Raw genomic sequence first — 18,064 nt, forward strand, 5'->3', positions numbered from 1 at the left:
AATGGCTGGGTTCGGTTCAGTGAATCAGTGAGCTTTGAATTGCAAGGGAAAAGTACATTTAGGAAAAAGTACAAAAGTATGATATCTTATAAGGATAGTACCATCAGTGTAACAGTTTAATAGTAACCCTATGACCATTTTATTCACAGCTACAAAATCCAAATCCGTCTGTAAACCAAAAGTATTGAACATTTTATTCACCAGTCTCTAAACTCAAGAAGCAAAAGGATGCTCCTTGATTTATTTGGTTGAAACTTGTAAAGACATTTGCTGTCATTATGCAAGCTGATGGAAAACAGAAAAAGAAAACCAACTCATTTAAACCTTCCAAAGTGTGCGAATTTCATGACTACTCATAGCAGCATCATGACTGCAGTCATAGGCTCTCTCTGCAAAAGTCTCCAGTGAGTACACATCCCAATCACGATCCCTCCAGTATGAGGAATAAACAGCTGGGACATGTTGAACTCTCCAATTATCTTGGCCTCCATTCGGAAGTAGTGCTGTAATCAACTCTTCAGGCATGTCAAAAAACTCTATTGTTTTTAATTTACTTAGGTGTTCAATGCCTTTTGGTGCCTGCTTGAACGACTTGCAGCGCTGCATGACGAGCTTCTTAAGACCAGGCATTGCTCCCTCCTCCACTATCATGTGTTTCAATCCATCTAAATCATCAAGGCCTAGAATCTTCAGACTTGGGAACCCCTTAGCCCTGAAATGCAATGTCTCACCAACATACACATGAAGAAGCTCAAGATGCCGTAGATTTGGCAAACCTTGAAGATATACCAGAGGATCCTCCTTTAGCTGGCTCCATTTTAGATGCACTTTGGCCAAATTCTTAAGTGTGCTAATCCATTGTGGAAACTTCTCTAAGCGGCCACTCAAGTATAAGCGCTGAAGGAACTGAGGTGGGCTGGAAATGTTGTGAATATCAATTATCTTGTCATCTTCAATTGCAGTTACTGACAGTGATTGGAGGTTGATCATCTTCTCAATGGAAGAACATAAAGCAGCTCCGTCTTCCTCCCTCATCTTTCTAATGCCGAGCCTCCTAAGCTGAATAAGTCTTCCTAGCTCAACCATCAAAGCTTTACCTCCTTGGTCTGCCTCTATAAAACATAGCTTCTGCAAAGATTGCATGTTTCCTATTGGGGCAGCCAACTTGAAGCCATGCCTTGAGTGGAAATATGCATAGGATTCAACTTCATAGCGGTACACCAGGAGATGGCGTAACATGTGCAGCTCCACAATTTCAACTGGCAATTCAGTGACATGGGAATGTTTAAGATCCAAAGTCTCCAGTTGTTTCAGCTTCTTAATGGAACTGGGAATTCTTTTCACCTTTGTGTTCCTTAAACTTAGATACTTAAGAAGGAAAAGGGTAACAATTCCATCAGGAAATACCTCCAAAGGTGCATCCTGCAAATCTAACACTCTAAGCAACTTATAACCAGTGGAACATACTGCTTGTATAGAGAAATGATCAAGTGAGTCTGATAAGGCAAACATTAGGAGAGAGCGAAGTTGGAATGTTGTCCTATTTTGCTGTATGTTATGTGTGGTGTTGACGAGTGATAAGCGTCGAACTCTCTCTGGCCAGACTATGGATTGTTCTTTGACTACTGTTGCAAAGTTCTGATCCTTTGACTTCAAATTTATGATCTCCCTTAAAACATCATGCATTCGACAAGTCTTCATCCTGCCATCACCGGTTTTTTCTACCACTTGCAACAGACTTCTGTCCAAGAGCTCCTTTAGGTAGCTTTCCGCAACTTCCTCCAGGGTCTTTCCACCTTCTTCAATGACAAACCCTTCAGCTATCCATAAGCGAATCAATCTCATATGCTCAATAGCATGAAATTCTGGGAAGATGCTCAGATACATCAAGCAAGATTTGAGATAGTAAGGTAATTCATTGAAGCTTAGCAAAAGCACTTTGTTCATGTTCTCCAGTTTGTCATTGCCTTCAATTTCAGACCCAAAACTTCTGTAAACTATCTGCCATTCTTCTATGTTTGCCTTGTTTGTTGTGGTCAAAGCACCACCGATTGCTACAATGGCTAGTGGCAACCCCCCACACATTTTTAAGATTTTCTGACAAACTTCTTCCAGATGAGGAGGGCATGAGTTATCCTGAAATGTTTTCCTACAGAAGAGAGACCAGGCTTCTTGTTCAGGTAAGAATTCAGGGTGAAAGTCCTTACCCAATTCAGTGCAGGAATACAATGCTACGTTTTTGTTGCGCGTGGTAAGCATTACTCTACTTCCTCGGTTGTTATTAGGCAAAGCAAGTTTGACTGAATCCCAGACATTTATATGCCAGACATCATCCAGCACAATGAGGTACCTGCTTTGCTGAAGTAGATTCTTGATCACCTCTTTCAACTTGTCACTTTTCATTTGTCCAACTTCTTCAGGAGCTGGTTTGCCAATGACATTATGGAGCTGGTGAACAAGGTCTTTGAGGAGTTCTTCTATTTGGAAAGGATGAGAGACACTAACCCAAGCATGAATCTTGAAACGCTTCTTCACTTTGGCATCATCATAGACTTGCTTTGCCAATGTAGTTTTCCCCAAGCCTCCCATCCCATGAATGGGAATTACAAAACGACCTGCTTCGTTACTGAAAAGCAAATCACACAGCTGCTTCTTGGGTTTGTCAATTCCTACTAAATCAGCTTCCTCTAGCAGAAGTGCATCTCCTTGGCTGTCAATCTTTGGTGGCAACCGTGGACTCAACCTAGAGCCTACCCTGTATAAGCTGGGACGTTCCTTGGAGATGAATTCAAGTCTAGATTTGATCTGTTGTATTTCTGATGCAATCTCATGCCGAGCTTTCATGTTCTTGATCTTCGAAAAAGTAGAAGATGATTTGTTGTCTTGATAATTGAATTCATCTATAGCATCTTCCATAGCTTCAGCAATTTCTCTCACACGTTGAAGCCATACTTTGAGTTCAGGATCTTTTCCTTCCAGAGCATCAGCCACCCTTAAGATGGCCATGTGGCGTTCCAGTTCTTCTTTGATGTACTGAACTTCATGTTGGACCCCTCTCTGCAGATTCACTTCTTCTTGAAGTAAGGCACTCATCTTGTCCAGCAGAAAGGAAACGGTAGTTTCTGCCATTTTCTGTTGCACTTCAACGTTTCAAAGTGCCTATACTCTTCCCCTTGATAGGAAAATTTACAAGAATTTGATGGAATAGGAGTTGTGATTATTATCACTTGCTAGAAAAGGTTGCAAGAATCTGATGATTGGGGGTTCTGGTTATTCTTTTTGATGGAATGAAGGTGTCTTCTCTGCAAAGTAATAGTTGCAAACATGCAAGTTGATGATAATATCTATGAATTCCTGTGTGGTTATATATAGTTGTCTTCAACTTTGATTGCCAAAGTTATAATATTCTCAGGGTCAGGGATGTACTATTCATAATCAACAAGGTTGAAATGGTCAAGCTACCATTGATTTTTTTTCTCCAGGAAGGATCCTGTTTGGTGCTGAAGGCAATGCTTGTGGCTCGTAAACACCAACTTGAAACCATATCTTTCCACTACCAAAACACACTACATAGAATTTTCGACTATCCGAAGTTTTTCAACGAATGTTTCACAACGCAAATAAACCTTCAAAATAAATATTACACATGTAGACAACATAGAAGCACATGACACCACTCTAATTTAATTGCAAAACATATATTTCAATGTTCAATTATTATTTAGATAATTATCTAATGAATTAGTTTTGTGGTAATATGAAATTCATCCCCCCTGTGTGTTGCATAATAATTCAATGATGGCATGCTGTTTGGAGAAATAAATTATGGTGTAACAACTTTTAATTCAGTAATATTTTAAAAAAATATTCTTTGGCATGCTATCTCAAGTATAAATTTGATTCTTTTTGGTAAAAAAGCATTTAATAAGATTATTAAGTTATTTTCATAACCATTTAAAAATATGATACCACTAGCAAAAATCTCCTCCAGGTATCTTTTCACACATATACATCCAATTATATGTCCATAATTCCAGTCACAGGCATATGGTGTTCCAGAATATGATGAATGGTATAACTGAATCAAAATATAAATTCTAAGTATTTCGAGAAATAAAAATAAAAATCAACCAGATACTATTTTATTTAGTTTGCCCCTTTCTTTGTTACTCTATTAAACCTGCTGGCTGTAACACTGAATGCATCGTTTGACTTGGTGTAATCAAATTAACACTACCATCTTTTTTTGTGTTGGTAAACTAAAATGTTAAAACAATTTTATTCATCAACCTCTGAATTCAAGAAGCAAAATATGCATACAATCTGATGGCAAAAAAATAAAAAAGTTGCCATGACTGACATATGCAATCTGATGGAAAACAGAAGTTTGAAGTTTGAATAGTGAATGAATGCTAAACCTTCCAAAGAGTAGGAAGCTCTAGACTTCTCATTACAGCACTAGAATCAGTCTCTCTCTCCCCAAAAGTGTCTAAAGAATAGACATCCCAACCACCATCCCTCCAATATGTGGAGTATACAACTGGAACATGTTGTACTCTCCAATTATCTTTCCCTCCATTTGGACGCAGTGCTGAAATCAATTCTTCAGGCATGTCGAAAAACTCGATTGACTTTAGTTTACTTAGGTGTTCAATGCCTAATGGTACCTGCCTCAATGCGCCGCAGCGCTGGATGATCAGCTTCTTAAGTCCAGGCATTGCTCCCTCCTCCATTATCATAGATTTCAGTCCATCTATTTCATCAAGGCCTAAAACTTTTAGATTTTGGAACTTGTCAGCCCTGAAATGCAATTTGTCTCCAACATAAACCTGAAGAAACTCAAGATGCCTTAGATTTGGCAAGTCTTGAAGATATACCAGAGGATCCTCCTTTAGCCGGCTCCATTTTAGATGCACTTTGGCCAAATTCTTGAGAGATTGAATCCATTGTGGGAACTTCTCTAAACGTCCACTCAAGTAGAGTTGCCGGAGATACTGAGGAGGCTTGGAAATGCAGTGAATGTCAATGATCTCATCTTCATTGATTGCAGTTATGGACAATGACCGGAGATTGATCATCTTCTCAATGGAAAAGCACAAAGCAGCCCCATCTTCTCGCCTCATCTTCCTTATGCCTAGCCTCCTAAGTTGTGTAAGTTTTCCAAGCTCAATCATCAAGGCCTTACTTCCTTGATCTACCTCTATGAAACATAGCTTTTGCAAAGATTGCATCTTTCCTATTGGGGCAGACACCTTGAAGCCATACTTTGAATGGAAGTAAGCATAGGATTCAATCTCATACCGGTACACCAAGAGATGGCGCAATCGCTGCAGCTCCACAATTTCAACAGGTAATTCTGTGACATTGGAGTGTTTAAGGTCCAATGTCTCAAGGTGTTGCAGCTTCTTAATGGAGGCTGGAATGCTTTTCACCTTTGTATTCTTCAAACTCAGGAACTTTAGAAGGTAAAGATTGACAACTTGAGCAGGAAAAACCTGCAATGGAGAATCCTGCAAATCTAACACTCTAAGTAACCTATAACCAGTGGAACATACTGCATGTAGAGAAAAATCATGGTTAGCATCTGATAAGGCAAACATTAGCAGAGATCTAAGTTGGAATGTCTTGTTTTGCTGAATGTTATTCATTGTGTTTATGACTGATAGGCGTCGAACTTTGTCTGGCCAGGTTATGTCTGGTTCTTTTGCTATGGTTGCAAAGTTCTGATTCTTTGATTTCAAAGTGACAATCTCCCTAATGAGGTCGTGCATGCGACACGTCTTCATCCTGCCATCACTGGTTTTCTGTACTACTTGTAGCAGACTTCTGTTCAAGAGCTCTTTGAGGTAACTGTCTGCAACTTCCTCCAGTGTCTTTCCATCTTCTCCAACCACGAACCCTTCGGCTATCCACAAACGAATCAATCTCATATGCTCTATGGCATGAAATTCTGGGAAGATGCTTAAGTACAACAAACAGGATTTTAGGTAGTAAGGTAACTCATTGAAGCTCAGGGAAAGCACTTTCTTCATGTCCTCCAGCTTGTCATTGCCTTCCATTTCAGCCCCAAAACTTCTGCAAACCATTTGCCATTCTTCAATGTTTGTCTTATCCCTTGTGGCCAAAGCACCACTGATTGCTACAATTGCTAGTGGCAGACCCCCACACAGTTTCAAGATATTCCAGCAAACTTGTTCCAAGTGAGAAGGGCATGAGTTCCCCTGAAATGTCTTCCTACAAAAAAGTGACCAAGCTTCATGCTCAGACAAGAATTCAAGGTTATATACCTTACCAAACTCAGCACACGAAGACATAGCCACGTTTCGCTTGCGCGTGGTAAGCATTACTCTGCTGCCTCGGCTATTGTTGGGGAGAGCATATTTCACAGAATCCCAGACATTTACATGCCATACATCATCCAGCACAATCAGGTACCTGCTTCTCTGAAGCAAATTCTTGATCACCTCTTTGAGCTTGTCACTTCTCATTTGTCCAACTGCTTCAGGGGCTGGTTTGCCAATCACATTGTAGAGCTGTTGAACCAGGTCTCTCAGGAGCTCTTCTAACTTGAAAGATTGAGAAACAATAACCCAAGCATGAATCCTGAAACGCTTCTTCACTTTTGGGTCATCATAGACTTGCTTTGCCAATGTAGTTTTCCCCAACCCTCCCATTCCATAAATGGCAATCACATCCCTATTTGGTTCATCTTTGAAAAGCAAATCACTTAGCTGCTTCTTGGGTGTGTCAATTCCTACAAGATCAGCTTCCTCTAGCAGAAGCGCGTCGCCTTGGCTATCAAGCCTTGACGATAGCCTCTGACTAGACCTTGAGCCTATCCCATACATGCTGGGACGCTCCATGGAGATAACATCCAATCTGGATTTGATCTCTTGTATGTGTGAACCGATCTGGCGCCGAGCTTTCAAGGTTTTCCATGTGAAAACAATCTTGTGAGTAAGAGAAGAATTGCTGCCATGCATATGTTGATCAACAAGGCGAACATTGAACTCATCTATAGCATCTTCCATTTCATAGGCAATCTCTCTAACTCTTTTGATCCATTCTTGGAGTTCATGGTCTTTGTCTTCAAGTGCATCAGCCACCCTTAAGATGGCCTTGTGCCGTTCCAGTTCGCCTTTAATATGCCGAATATCATCACTCACCCCTCTCTGGAGATTCACTTCTTCTTGAAGTAAAGTAGTCAGCTTGTCCAATAGAAAGGACACTGGACTTTCTGCCATCTAACTTCAATCTTTTCTTCTCTCTTTTTCAATGATTTCTTTTTTATAAGAACTAAGAAGTCTGGTTTGTATGAAGGACTTGTGAACCTGTTTTCTGGGTTGTAGTTTTTATTCTCAGGAATGCGTTCTAATAAGCACTAGCAAGGAAATGGTCAACCACCATTATATTACTATTTTCTAAGGTCCTTTTGCTTGTAGCTCACAAAGTCCTACATAATAAAACCATGTCTCCACACGATGAAAAGGATGTTTCATGGTATTTTCCGGGAACAAAACAAGAAGACATACTATGAGCAAACTTTTGTTTTTTAATTAAAAAGTCAAGATATTGCCAATGATAAAACCCAATTATATATTATCCATCATAAGCTGATTTTAAAAGAGGAAACTCGTCGCTGCAAATCACTTTTGGCATATGGTACTACTTGATCAATACTTTAGAATCTACACTGCGTCATGTGTTTTACCAAAATCGTTTATAGGGATGAATTTGTTTCTGTGAAGAGAGGGCAAAGGCCTAACCATTGGGGTTGCCTAAGGACATTGACCACAGAATTGGCTTGGCTACATTAACAGAATCCTGAATATTTTAAGAAAACAAGTACATAGAGTTTCCTTGTAACTTCTGGGTGGTTACTTAGTAAGCTTGTTTAGTTGGAAACGTTGATTCTTATTGTTTTTCATCAACTATTGTGGTCTCTAATACGCGTCCAGATTATGCAAATTCTTTTTGGGTGTAGACTTATGTACTTACAAATAACAGATTGCACATTGAGCAAATCATGTGCAAACTAACTCAATCCATGCGCCATGATGTGGAATATTGACCAATATTTTTCTATATTTAAAAAATTATACAAAGTTCCACTTGAAATTTTGATATTTTCTTTTTCTCAGCATGCCTAAATTAAAATGCAGATAAAAAATTAGACCAGCATCACACTTGAAATTTTATTTTATTTTCTCAGCGGCTCTCACGGAATGCCGTACTAATACTGCGGATAATGATGTCCAAACCACTTTACCTAATCAAATCCTTTTTTCCAATCTAAGCAAAGATCACCATAGTGATTAACGTTCAAATATGTGATCATGGGTTCCTTTAACTTTTCAAAGTTATTAATTTTTTAAAATTCATCATGTTATGAAAGAAAATAAAAAATTGGTTGCTAACTGAAGAAATGGATAGACGATTGTGTTTGGATTTGCGTTGGAGAAGAGATAAGTCCGTTTGAGTTCTTTGAACGCTTCATCTTTATGTTTGGCAATATTTTTATGTTGTAAAAGCAAAAGTGATTCCTGTCTTCAACTCACATTTAAAAGTTAAAAATTCTAGTTTTTCCATTCACCTACGTTGGATTAAACTTTATGTTTTATGTACCAATTATATTCTTTATTGTTCATATGTTTATTTTTTTTATAATACTTTTTTCTAATACTCTCTTATGTATATTATTATTTTTTTATAAAAATTCTTTTTTTATATGAGTTCTTTTATTGTTATTGTTATTTTTTTTTTGTATGGAATATTTTTTTTATTTTGCATTATAATTTTATTAATTCTATTAGAGTATTAAAAAATATTGAGAGTACTAAAAAATATTAAAATTTACTTAAATATTTAAAATAAAATTATAAGATAATATAACATAATTATTTAAATTCATGTCCTTTATAATTTTTTATTTAAAAATAATTTTGAATAATATAATCCAAACAATATTTAGTTTACTATAATCTATTTTGAATAAAAATTACCAAACATAAACCACGTTAATACTAACTCACTTTTGATCAAAATCAATTCTATAAAATCAATTTTATACAAACCTCCATTTACAAATGTTAATACAAACACACTTTAAAAAATGAAGAGTTTATGATTGAATATGAAAGGCCAGGCCTCGATAAATAGGTATAAATAATTCTGTGTAAATCCACACTTAATTTAATCTATGGTATATGATTACAAACTTTTTTGCTGACCATTCCTACGAGGCGCCTGTCGCCGCTGATTTCAAAGGCTTAAAAGTTAAAATACATAACATCATAATTAAAAATGCAAAAACAAATATATTGTTCATAACATAAAAGTTAAAACAATCATGTTATATATAAACAAAAAAAATAAACAACAAATCAATCACATATATAAATACATATTAAAATACAAAATATATCTTAAAATCTTAAAATATATATAAAACAACACATAAATATACACATATATAATTATCAATTTTTAATATGCACATAATAATATTATTAATATAAAAATGCTTATAAAGATCGAACAATTTCTATCAGCATTGTGATATGATTTTTTTTTTGTGACTGAAATAAATTTAAAAAAAAGAAAAACTAAATAAAAGATCTTCTTAAATAGAAGAATAATCCTTTTTAAGACTATTTTTATGTAAATTCCTTTCAATAATTCTGATTTTAACGTTTACGACAAATGAAAAATAAAAAATTTCAGCTCTACAGGCTGCAGCCACAATGAAATTCAATTCCACAATTGTCCATTTGCAATTATGTCAATTGTCAACTACGTCACTGTTAACAGTTGTAATTCCACGCTAATACTTACAATATTGAGTAATATATTTCCACGCACTTATGGATGAATAGTTTAACATATCCATCCTCAAAGATAATGCACGTCTCTTAACCACAAGAAGAGAACAGACTTCAATGCTTAATCCAATTCAAATAAATGACAAGATATAAAGAAATTAATTGATGCAAAAAAATATACTCGTCAACACGTCTTAAATGAAAGTCACCTTGGCTCAAATGGTCACAGCTTAGCTATGAGGTCAGAGTAGTGACTGATTATCAAGGGCCTTAATTAGAAGATAGAATATACTAAGGAAATATTCTGAAAGAGGGTAAAAAAAAGAGAGAAAGTGGGGGGTAAAAATATGCCAGAACATTTTTCTTGTAAGATACAGTTCAAGGTGTGAACATCTTCTAAGGCATATGTGTTGCCAAACAGAATGAAATAATTACCACTTACCAGGAATTTTCTTAAAACTATTTAAGTTCAGAGCAAATGATACAAAACCTATAAAAATAAATAAATAACTGAACTCCTGAAACATAAATTATAGAATTTAATAAACCATTATAGATGCTAAATTGTAGTTATACATAGTGAATACAAGGATTATCATCTCACGAAAGAAAAGGACAAAATCTTCTGATCCATAAATGCTACGAGAGGAAAAGACTAGCTAATCGACTTCTGGCTCTAATAATATATGCTTATTTCCTTTTTAAAGGAACAAGTAACCAGGAGGTAAAAAGAATAAACAACTGAATTCCAATATTCATCCAACCAAAAACTAACCATAAGTTAGCATGCATTTAGTCTTCGTCAGAGTTGTCAAATGTAATTTTTTGAGACTTCGGTGCATCAGCGGAAATTTCCTTAAAGTGGGCCCCATAAAGCTTCGACTCCTAATATAACAGAAAATGATAGTTTAAACATCAATAGAATATCTTGCACAAATTCTAAAGGATTGCAATCCAAAGCAAAATTTGTCGCAACAGTCATAAACCATCAGAAACGAAACCTGATCAGGTGCATAGAGAGAAATGAAGAAGAAAATATACCTTTTTCTTTACATGTGTGCCAAATTTTAAAAGGGCATCTGGCACAATTTGTCCAGCTTCTCTTAATACATTCACAAGCTCCCCAGCAAGACCCTGAATATTTCCATTCAATAGTGGCAAAAAAAAAGTTGAGAAACAGCATGACAGGCAAATAAAGAACCTCAAATACATCGGGCATGGATACCACCTTATTCTGCTGTGTGAAGAATGTATGGGCAACACCCTTTTTACCAGCTCGTCCAGTCCGACCAATTCTATGAACATAATCTTCTGTAGTTAAAGGAAAACTATAGTTGATAACAACTTCAACATCTGGAATATCCAATCCACGTGCAGCCACATCAGTAGCAATCTGCCCAATAAATTATAAATTAGGTCAAATAAATGACCGAACAAAGCCACACACTCTGTGCAGAACAATTGAAAGACCTCAAACCCTATTTATGCACACTATCCACAACAGACATTCAGGGGAGACAAAAAAATGTAGTTAAAAGAAAAGAAAATAAGAATAAAAACAGAAGGGAACGCTCAGTTGATACTTGATAATCTCTTTGCCTTCTATTCAGTTTGGATGAAGATCAGTGGAAGTAACAAAGTGAATTTATATCCATTCACTAGCTATGTAAAAGATGGCCTTTAGGTTTATGACAGAACCTGAACTAGTTTATCCAATAGTATAGTATATTGTAACATATGGCAGTCACAAAGCTAACCTTGCAAAACTAAATGTTGACTCTTAACACAAACGGAAGTTGGATGTAAAGCATTATATGGATAAGGCAGGAAGATAAATTACTGCTAAAAAGATATTTACACGGTAAAAATGATGAAAGGAAAATAATCAACCCCCCAAACATGTCAGTATTTCAGAGAAAGGAACACCAAATCTTGCTGGTATTCAAGTACCAATTCATAATCATAATCGCAGTTTGAAGCAGCATACCATTAAAGGACAGCTCCCATTCTTGAATAATGAAAGTGCCTTTGTACGATCATGTTGTGCTTTGTCTCCATGTATGGACACAACCTTCCAACCTCTGAAAAGAATTTATCATGTCACAAGTAGCTAATGTCAACAACAAACACTACATGTGTACACACACACACAGCATACCCTTGTTGAAGCATCCTTTCAACTCGTGTGGTTTCCATTTTGTACAAAACAAAGATCAATACTCGGTTCCTGATAAAAGGTACACACTCTTATCAACATGTAGAACAAAATAGTTAAGTCTGAAAATATCAACTACCAATATGCTTCATGATAACTCGTCCTTTTTAGGCTACAAAAATACATGTATATGTTCATTGAAAACCAAACGAACACTGGAAAATGTTAGGAATTAAGGATAGCAACAACTTGATCCAATATATTAACTATTCACTGCTTCCTGGGAAGATATCTCTAGTTTTAAGGATTAATTATCATGGAGAGAGACCTCTGAGATTTGTGGTATTTTTCCAGTAAAGCAACCAGTCGGTTATCACGCGCACGGTCATCCAAGACCTATGAATGCAACAAGATTTTTCCACTAGTCAACAAAAACATTTAAAACAAACAAATGTAGACTAGATTTGGTCAAATACAGACCTCAACTATCTGCATGACATCATGATTCGCAGCTAAATCTTCTGAACCTACAACAACCTGTCACAAGTTCAAAAATCAGTTTCCACAACTAAATAAAAAACTAGTTGAAAGCCTCTTCTAAAATCTAGATACAGACTTTTACAGGGTTGGGATCCATAAACTCCTGTGCTAACTGATGAACTGGTAAGGGCCAAGTAGCGCTAAACATCACCATTTGGCGAACTGCAAATTATTAGAATTCCATCAATAAAATAAATAAGCTGGGAACAAATTGTGGTAGTAAAACATATTTACACAACTTATTGTTGAATCAAATTTTGAAACTGTAGATCTAGTGCATCAAGTGACAGAATTTAAGGTAAAGGACAAGAACTAAAATTGAAAGAAGAAAGTTGATATGAAGAAAACCAGGAACAATTAAACTGTAAGCCTCATACCAGAGCATGTCTGACCCAGTATAGAGCGGACTACTTGTTCGAAACCCATGTCAAGCATCCGATCTGCTTCATCAAGCACCTTAGACAAACAAACAATAATATAAGCATCTACTCAACATAAAATTATAGAAATACACAAATACAAAAGGAAAGCGAAATGTTATGTAAAGCAGAGCCAACAAGAATTAGATGATACACAAATTATGTCTAAACTCAACTTCGGGGAACTCCAACACCAGCATTTAGTATATGTACAATGAAGTAATTCACATTAAGGTGATCTGAGCCCACTACCCACTAGTTAGACCACCACGAAAATACATGATTGATTGACAACTTGTTTTCAATTTCATCTAGAAAAATGCACTATGAGTGAGAACGGATGAACAGCAGTTTGCTAGAAACTTTACTACTTACCACAAAAGATACATCTTTTAGGCTACAGACACCCATTTCAATCAAATCCTGTATACTTAATGAAATTAACTTACGATGCCAGATTTCAGTGACGAGATTTGTGGCCCTTTGGAGGTTCCACCATACAAACAAACTGACTCCACACCACAAGACTTACCAGCATCACACATAACATCTGAAATCTGCAATACAAATAAGAAAGCCTTTAGATGCATATTTATCATTTAGCAAATTAACATCTGTACCCATTAAGTCGAAGATCCAAGTTAAATTCACCAGAGGTTATATCCTTAACAAACAAGGAAACTTTTTTATAGTATGAAGAAGGAAAATCATGACACCCATCTCACTAATATATCACGATTCAAGATTACAGTCATAATCAAATGACAGGAAATTATAGCATTACAAAAAAGAGGGATATATGCTAATAGCTAAGGACATGTACTTTGCACACTATTGAAATAGGAGGTTGAAGTCCATCACGCCTCATGGTTTCTGTGTTTGTGTACAAATATATAAAATTATATGTGAATAACAAGGAGGTAATGTTCATTTTAGTCCTTTGACTAAGTAGGAATAACTCCATTTGAATGTAATGCTGCATCTCAATGAACTAAGCAATAGGCAAAGTGTGACGCAATGGTTTTGAAAGATAAAGAGCCTAAAATCAATGAAACAACAACCTATGCATTAAAAGATAAGAAGCATACTTGTTGAGCTAGCTCCCTGGTAGGAGAGAGCACGAGGCAAAGAGGGTTCCGACCCTTCACCGCTTTATTCTTCCGCTTGCTCAGAACGTGCATAACGGCAGGAATCCCAAACGCCAGCGTCTTCCCTGTGATAACATACATAAAAGCTCATCAAAATCACACTCCGAATTCATTAAATTTTCATCACAAGTCATTCACAACAACACACCTGAACCAGTTGCAGCGATTCCGATGAGATCACGACCGTCCAACAAGAAAGGCCATGCACGTGACTGAATCGGCGACGGCTTCTCGAAGCCCTTGCAGCACTCCAGCACGTTTTCCGGCAGCCCCGAACCAGCGAAGCTCTTCACCGGCGCGTACTTCGCCTCTCCGGCGTTCTTCCCGGTAACCGCCACATGCCCGTCGGTAACCGACTCATCTCCTCCTCCGCCGCCTCCGCCAGCTCCATCAACGGATTCAGCTTTGGTTTCCTCCACGTTCTCTTCCGAATCGCGCTTGTGCTTCTTCTTCTTCTTTTTCCCCTTGTCGGATTCGGCGGCGTTTCGAGGCTGGATCTCGTCGAGCTTTCTTTTTGGACTAGCGGTTCCGTTTTGTTCTTGGTTGTGTTTGTCTTTGTTCTTGTGCTTTTTCTTCTTCTTCTCGGATTTGAGTTTGGGACTGTTTGGGGCTTCTCCTGCTGGTGATGGCACGGCAACTGGTTCGGCTGCGACAACGGCGTCGTGTTTGCGACCCATGGTTTTGGAGGTGGAAAGTGTGGAACGAAGTGAAGTGAGGAAAGTGGAAACCGCTACGCAGCGCGCGAACCAGTGCCCGAGAAGAAACCGCACAGAGGCGCAAGTACGAAGGCTTTGTGTAGTATTTGTTAGGGTTTTGACTTTTTTAAATATTTGACCTCTTTATAGTTAGAACTTAGAACTCTAAATTAAAAGCAAATTAAATACATCATCAGTTGAACTAAAAATAAAAAATATAAGGAAAATACACTATTTTTTTTCTTTAAACAAAAATATGTAAGATAAACAAATATGGGAGTGTTATTTTACTGGTGATTGATATATTATTTTACAAATTTGTCATAAATAATATATATAATTTACATAAGACCAGTTTTTATTGAAATAATCATTACATTGAAGTTTACAATTAGTTTTACATATAATTGGAATTTTAATTATAGTTTATTTTGGTTTACAAATAATTAGCACAACCATAAATTATGGCCAAATGAAATTATAGAGCTTTTTCAAATGGCATATTCCCGATGAATATTTCCAAATTTGTGGATTGTGGCTTCTCTCACGATTTTTTTTTTTTCGGGGTCAAGTGTTTTATGGCTTTCTTCAGATGCGGTGATGGCTCAGATCTTCGAGAATGAGCTTAAGGCAGGCAAGGCCCAATGTTTGAAAAGAACCAAAAAAAAATTTCACAGCTCTGCTTCATCATCACATAGTACCATGACCAAAAAAAAAAAAAACCATCACATAGTAAAGCTATTGTATTGTAGCCAATTTAGATTGATTTAGTAATTAATTTATTAATTCACTTAAATAAATATTAAGAGTTTGAATCTCCTTTAATTAAGTAGTCTCTTGAGTTAAGACATATTATAAAAAAATAAAATAAAACAATTGTCAGGTGATCAAAATTATAATTATTTTTTAAAAAATATATAATCTTAATTCCTCTCATATTTTGTGTGAGCTTTGATTGATTGAAAAAAAATAAAGTAGTATTTTCTAAAATAATATAATTCAAAATAAAAAAAAGTTTTACATTCAAGTTATTTATCTAATTAAGTTTAACTAAATTATTATAATGTGTTTGTCGTTCATGCGCTTCTTCTTCTTATTTTTTTATTTTTTTTCTTATCTTTCTCTTTTGTTATCATTGTCGTCATCACCATTACTACCACTACTATCTCCTCCTTTTCTTCCTTCTCATTCCTTTCTCATTTAAATTTATTCTCCTCTCTTTCCTTTTCCTCCTCCTCCATCATCATCATCATCATCATCATCATCATCATCATCATCATCATCATCATCATCGTTATCATCATCATCATCATCATCATCATCGTTATGTTAATGCTGCTGCTACTATTTCTTCTTATTCTCCTTATTTGTCCTTATATTTTTTTTTCATTATCGTCGTCGTTGTCATCACCATCACTACCTCCTCCTCTTCCTCTTCCTTCCTTTCTCATTTAAGTTTATTCTTCTCTTTCCTTTTCCTCTTCCTTTACCATCATCATCGTCGTCATTGTCTTTTTTTTTATATGTAAATTACAGTGCTTCTTTTCCTCTTTCATTCTTCTTTAATTTTTTTGCACATGTAAGATTTCAATCCAATAAGTGTGCATTAAAATCTAATTGAGAAGCGATGCTTTTAAAAGAAGTAAGAATAACTGAAAAAAAAGAATAAGAAGCAAAAAATGTAGCATTAAAAAATATATTTCTGTGATTTCGTAACAATATTTCAGTGTCAAAATTAATAAATTTTGGTATCTTTTGTTTCTGGTAATAATTCAATTCAATAAGTGTGAAACTATATTCATTCAACTAAATAAGATTCTAATATAGTACAAACATATTCATTCAAGTAATTTTGGTATTATCTTGTGATCTTTTATGTAATTTATTTTTTACTTTCATTCAATTAAATAAGATTGTACTACATGTTCATTCAAGTCTAATATGAGAAATAATATTCCTAAAAAAAAAGTAAAAATAACAATTCAAAACTCCTCCTCTTATTCTTCGTTATCTTGATCATTTTGATTACCTAATAAGATTAGAATATCAAATTAAAATATTTATTCTCATTATCTTTAGTTAGTAAGTAGAGAAAGAAAATAAGTTCTCGTTGAAGCATAAGGAATAATAAGAAGATATTTCTGAGTTTATAGTAAAATTTTGGTGTTAAAATTAAGAAGTTTTTGTAACAACATTTCAGTGTTAAGATTAAAAAATTTCGGTGTTTTTTGTTTCTGGCAAAAATTTAATCTAATTAGTGTGAACTTATATCCATTCAACTAAATAAGATTGCAATATAGTACTAACATGTTCATTCAAGTAATTTCAATGCTAACTTGTGATATTTTAGTATGCAATTTATTTTTTACATTCATTCAATTAAATAAAATTGTAATAATATTTATTCAAGTCTAATATAAGAAGCAATATTTCTAAAAAAAATAAGAATAACAATTTAAAACCCCTCCTTCATCATCATCATCATCATAAGAAGCAAAAAAAAAAAAATTACAGTATTAAAGAAGCTGTGTTTTTGTGGTTAAATTTCATGTCGATATTAAGAAGTTTTGATGTTATTGTTAAGAAATTTCAGTGTTGTTTTCTAATAAATTCTGTATAATTCAAAATTCCTCATCCTCTTTTTCTTCTTCTCTAGTCTCACATTCTTATAATTCTTCTTATTTCACCCTCTTAACAAAAATATAAACATAAAAAGAGAAAAAAAGCAGACAAAGAAAAAAAAGACATATATAATACTACAAAAAATTACCAGGAAGATGAAAAGGAAAAGAAAAGAAAAACACAGCAACTGCATGCAAAGAAGAAGAAGGAATGCAAAAAAAAAAAGAAAAACACAAAAGACAAAAGAAAGAAGCGCATAATATGTGTGGAAGTTGAAGTGTGTCGACACACTTTCACTAATGAAATTGCTTTTTATTATGTTTGAACTTTAAATTAATTTGATTGAGTTTAGTTGCAAAAGAAAATTAAATATGTAGTAAGACTATAAAAAATATATGTATAAATAATTTTTTTAAATTAATAAAAATAAATTATTATTTGTTATTATAAAAAATTTGATTATTGATAACTCTTCTTTGTCAACAATAGGACTATTGTCCAAAATACTAGAGGTGGCAAAACGGGCCGGCCCGCTCCATAAATGGGTTTGCTAGTCTGTCCCGCTTTATGGCGGATTGATGGGTTGGCGGGCGCTATAAATAAAGTTAATAACTAAAAGAAGAATAAAAACAAAAAATAAAAAAAAGTGTTTAAAAATTCTATA

General features: G+C 35.1%; 3 protein-coding genes across 3 annotated transcripts; all 3 read right to left on the bottom strand.

The window, feature by feature from the left end:
* Positions 1 to 91: 91 nt before the first annotated feature.
* LOC107487144 (disease resistance protein RPM1-like) lies at positions 92 to 3,601 on the bottom strand. The gene has a single exon (XM_016107742.3). The coding sequence runs from the start codon at positions 3,127 to 3,129 to the stop codon at positions 319 to 321; it is 2,811 nt and encodes a 936-aa protein (XP_015963228.1). The 5' UTR covers positions 3,130 to 3,601; the 3' UTR covers positions 92 to 318.
* A 664-nt stretch (positions 3,602 to 4,265) lies between these two features.
* On the bottom strand, positions 4,266 to 7,395 carry LOC107487143 (disease resistance protein RPM1-like). Its single transcript, XM_016107741.3, has one exon. The coding sequence runs from the start codon at positions 7,242 to 7,244 to the stop codon at positions 4,413 to 4,415; it is 2,832 nt and encodes a 943-aa protein (XP_015963227.1). The 5' UTR covers positions 7,245 to 7,395; the 3' UTR covers positions 4,266 to 4,412.
* Positions 7,396 to 10,328: 2,933 nt separating this feature from the next.
* On the bottom strand, positions 10,329 to 14,903 carry LOC107487142 (DEAD-box ATP-dependent RNA helicase 5). Its single transcript, XM_016107739.3, is given in 13 exon segments — positions 10,329 to 10,706; positions 10,863 to 10,955; positions 11,050 to 11,214; positions 11,809 to 11,902; positions 11,980 to 12,048; positions 12,305 to 12,372; positions 12,457 to 12,513; positions 12,593 to 12,678; positions 12,894 to 12,972; positions 13,311 to 13,384; positions 13,387 to 13,492; positions 14,024 to 14,148; positions 14,232 to 14,903. Coding segments are annotated over 13 exon segments (1,638 nt in total). The 5' UTR covers positions 14,761 to 14,903; the 3' UTR covers positions 10,329 to 10,613.
* Positions 14,904 to 18,064: the final 3,161 nt, after the last annotated feature.

The sequence above is a fragment of the Arachis duranensis genome, chromosome 5 (genome assembly GCF_000817695.3).
Source record: "Arachis duranensis cultivar V14167 chromosome 5, aradu.V14167.gnm2.J7QH, whole genome shotgun sequence".
Taxonomy (NCBI): Eukaryota; Viridiplantae; Streptophyta; class Magnoliopsida; order Fabales; family Fabaceae; genus Arachis; species Arachis duranensis.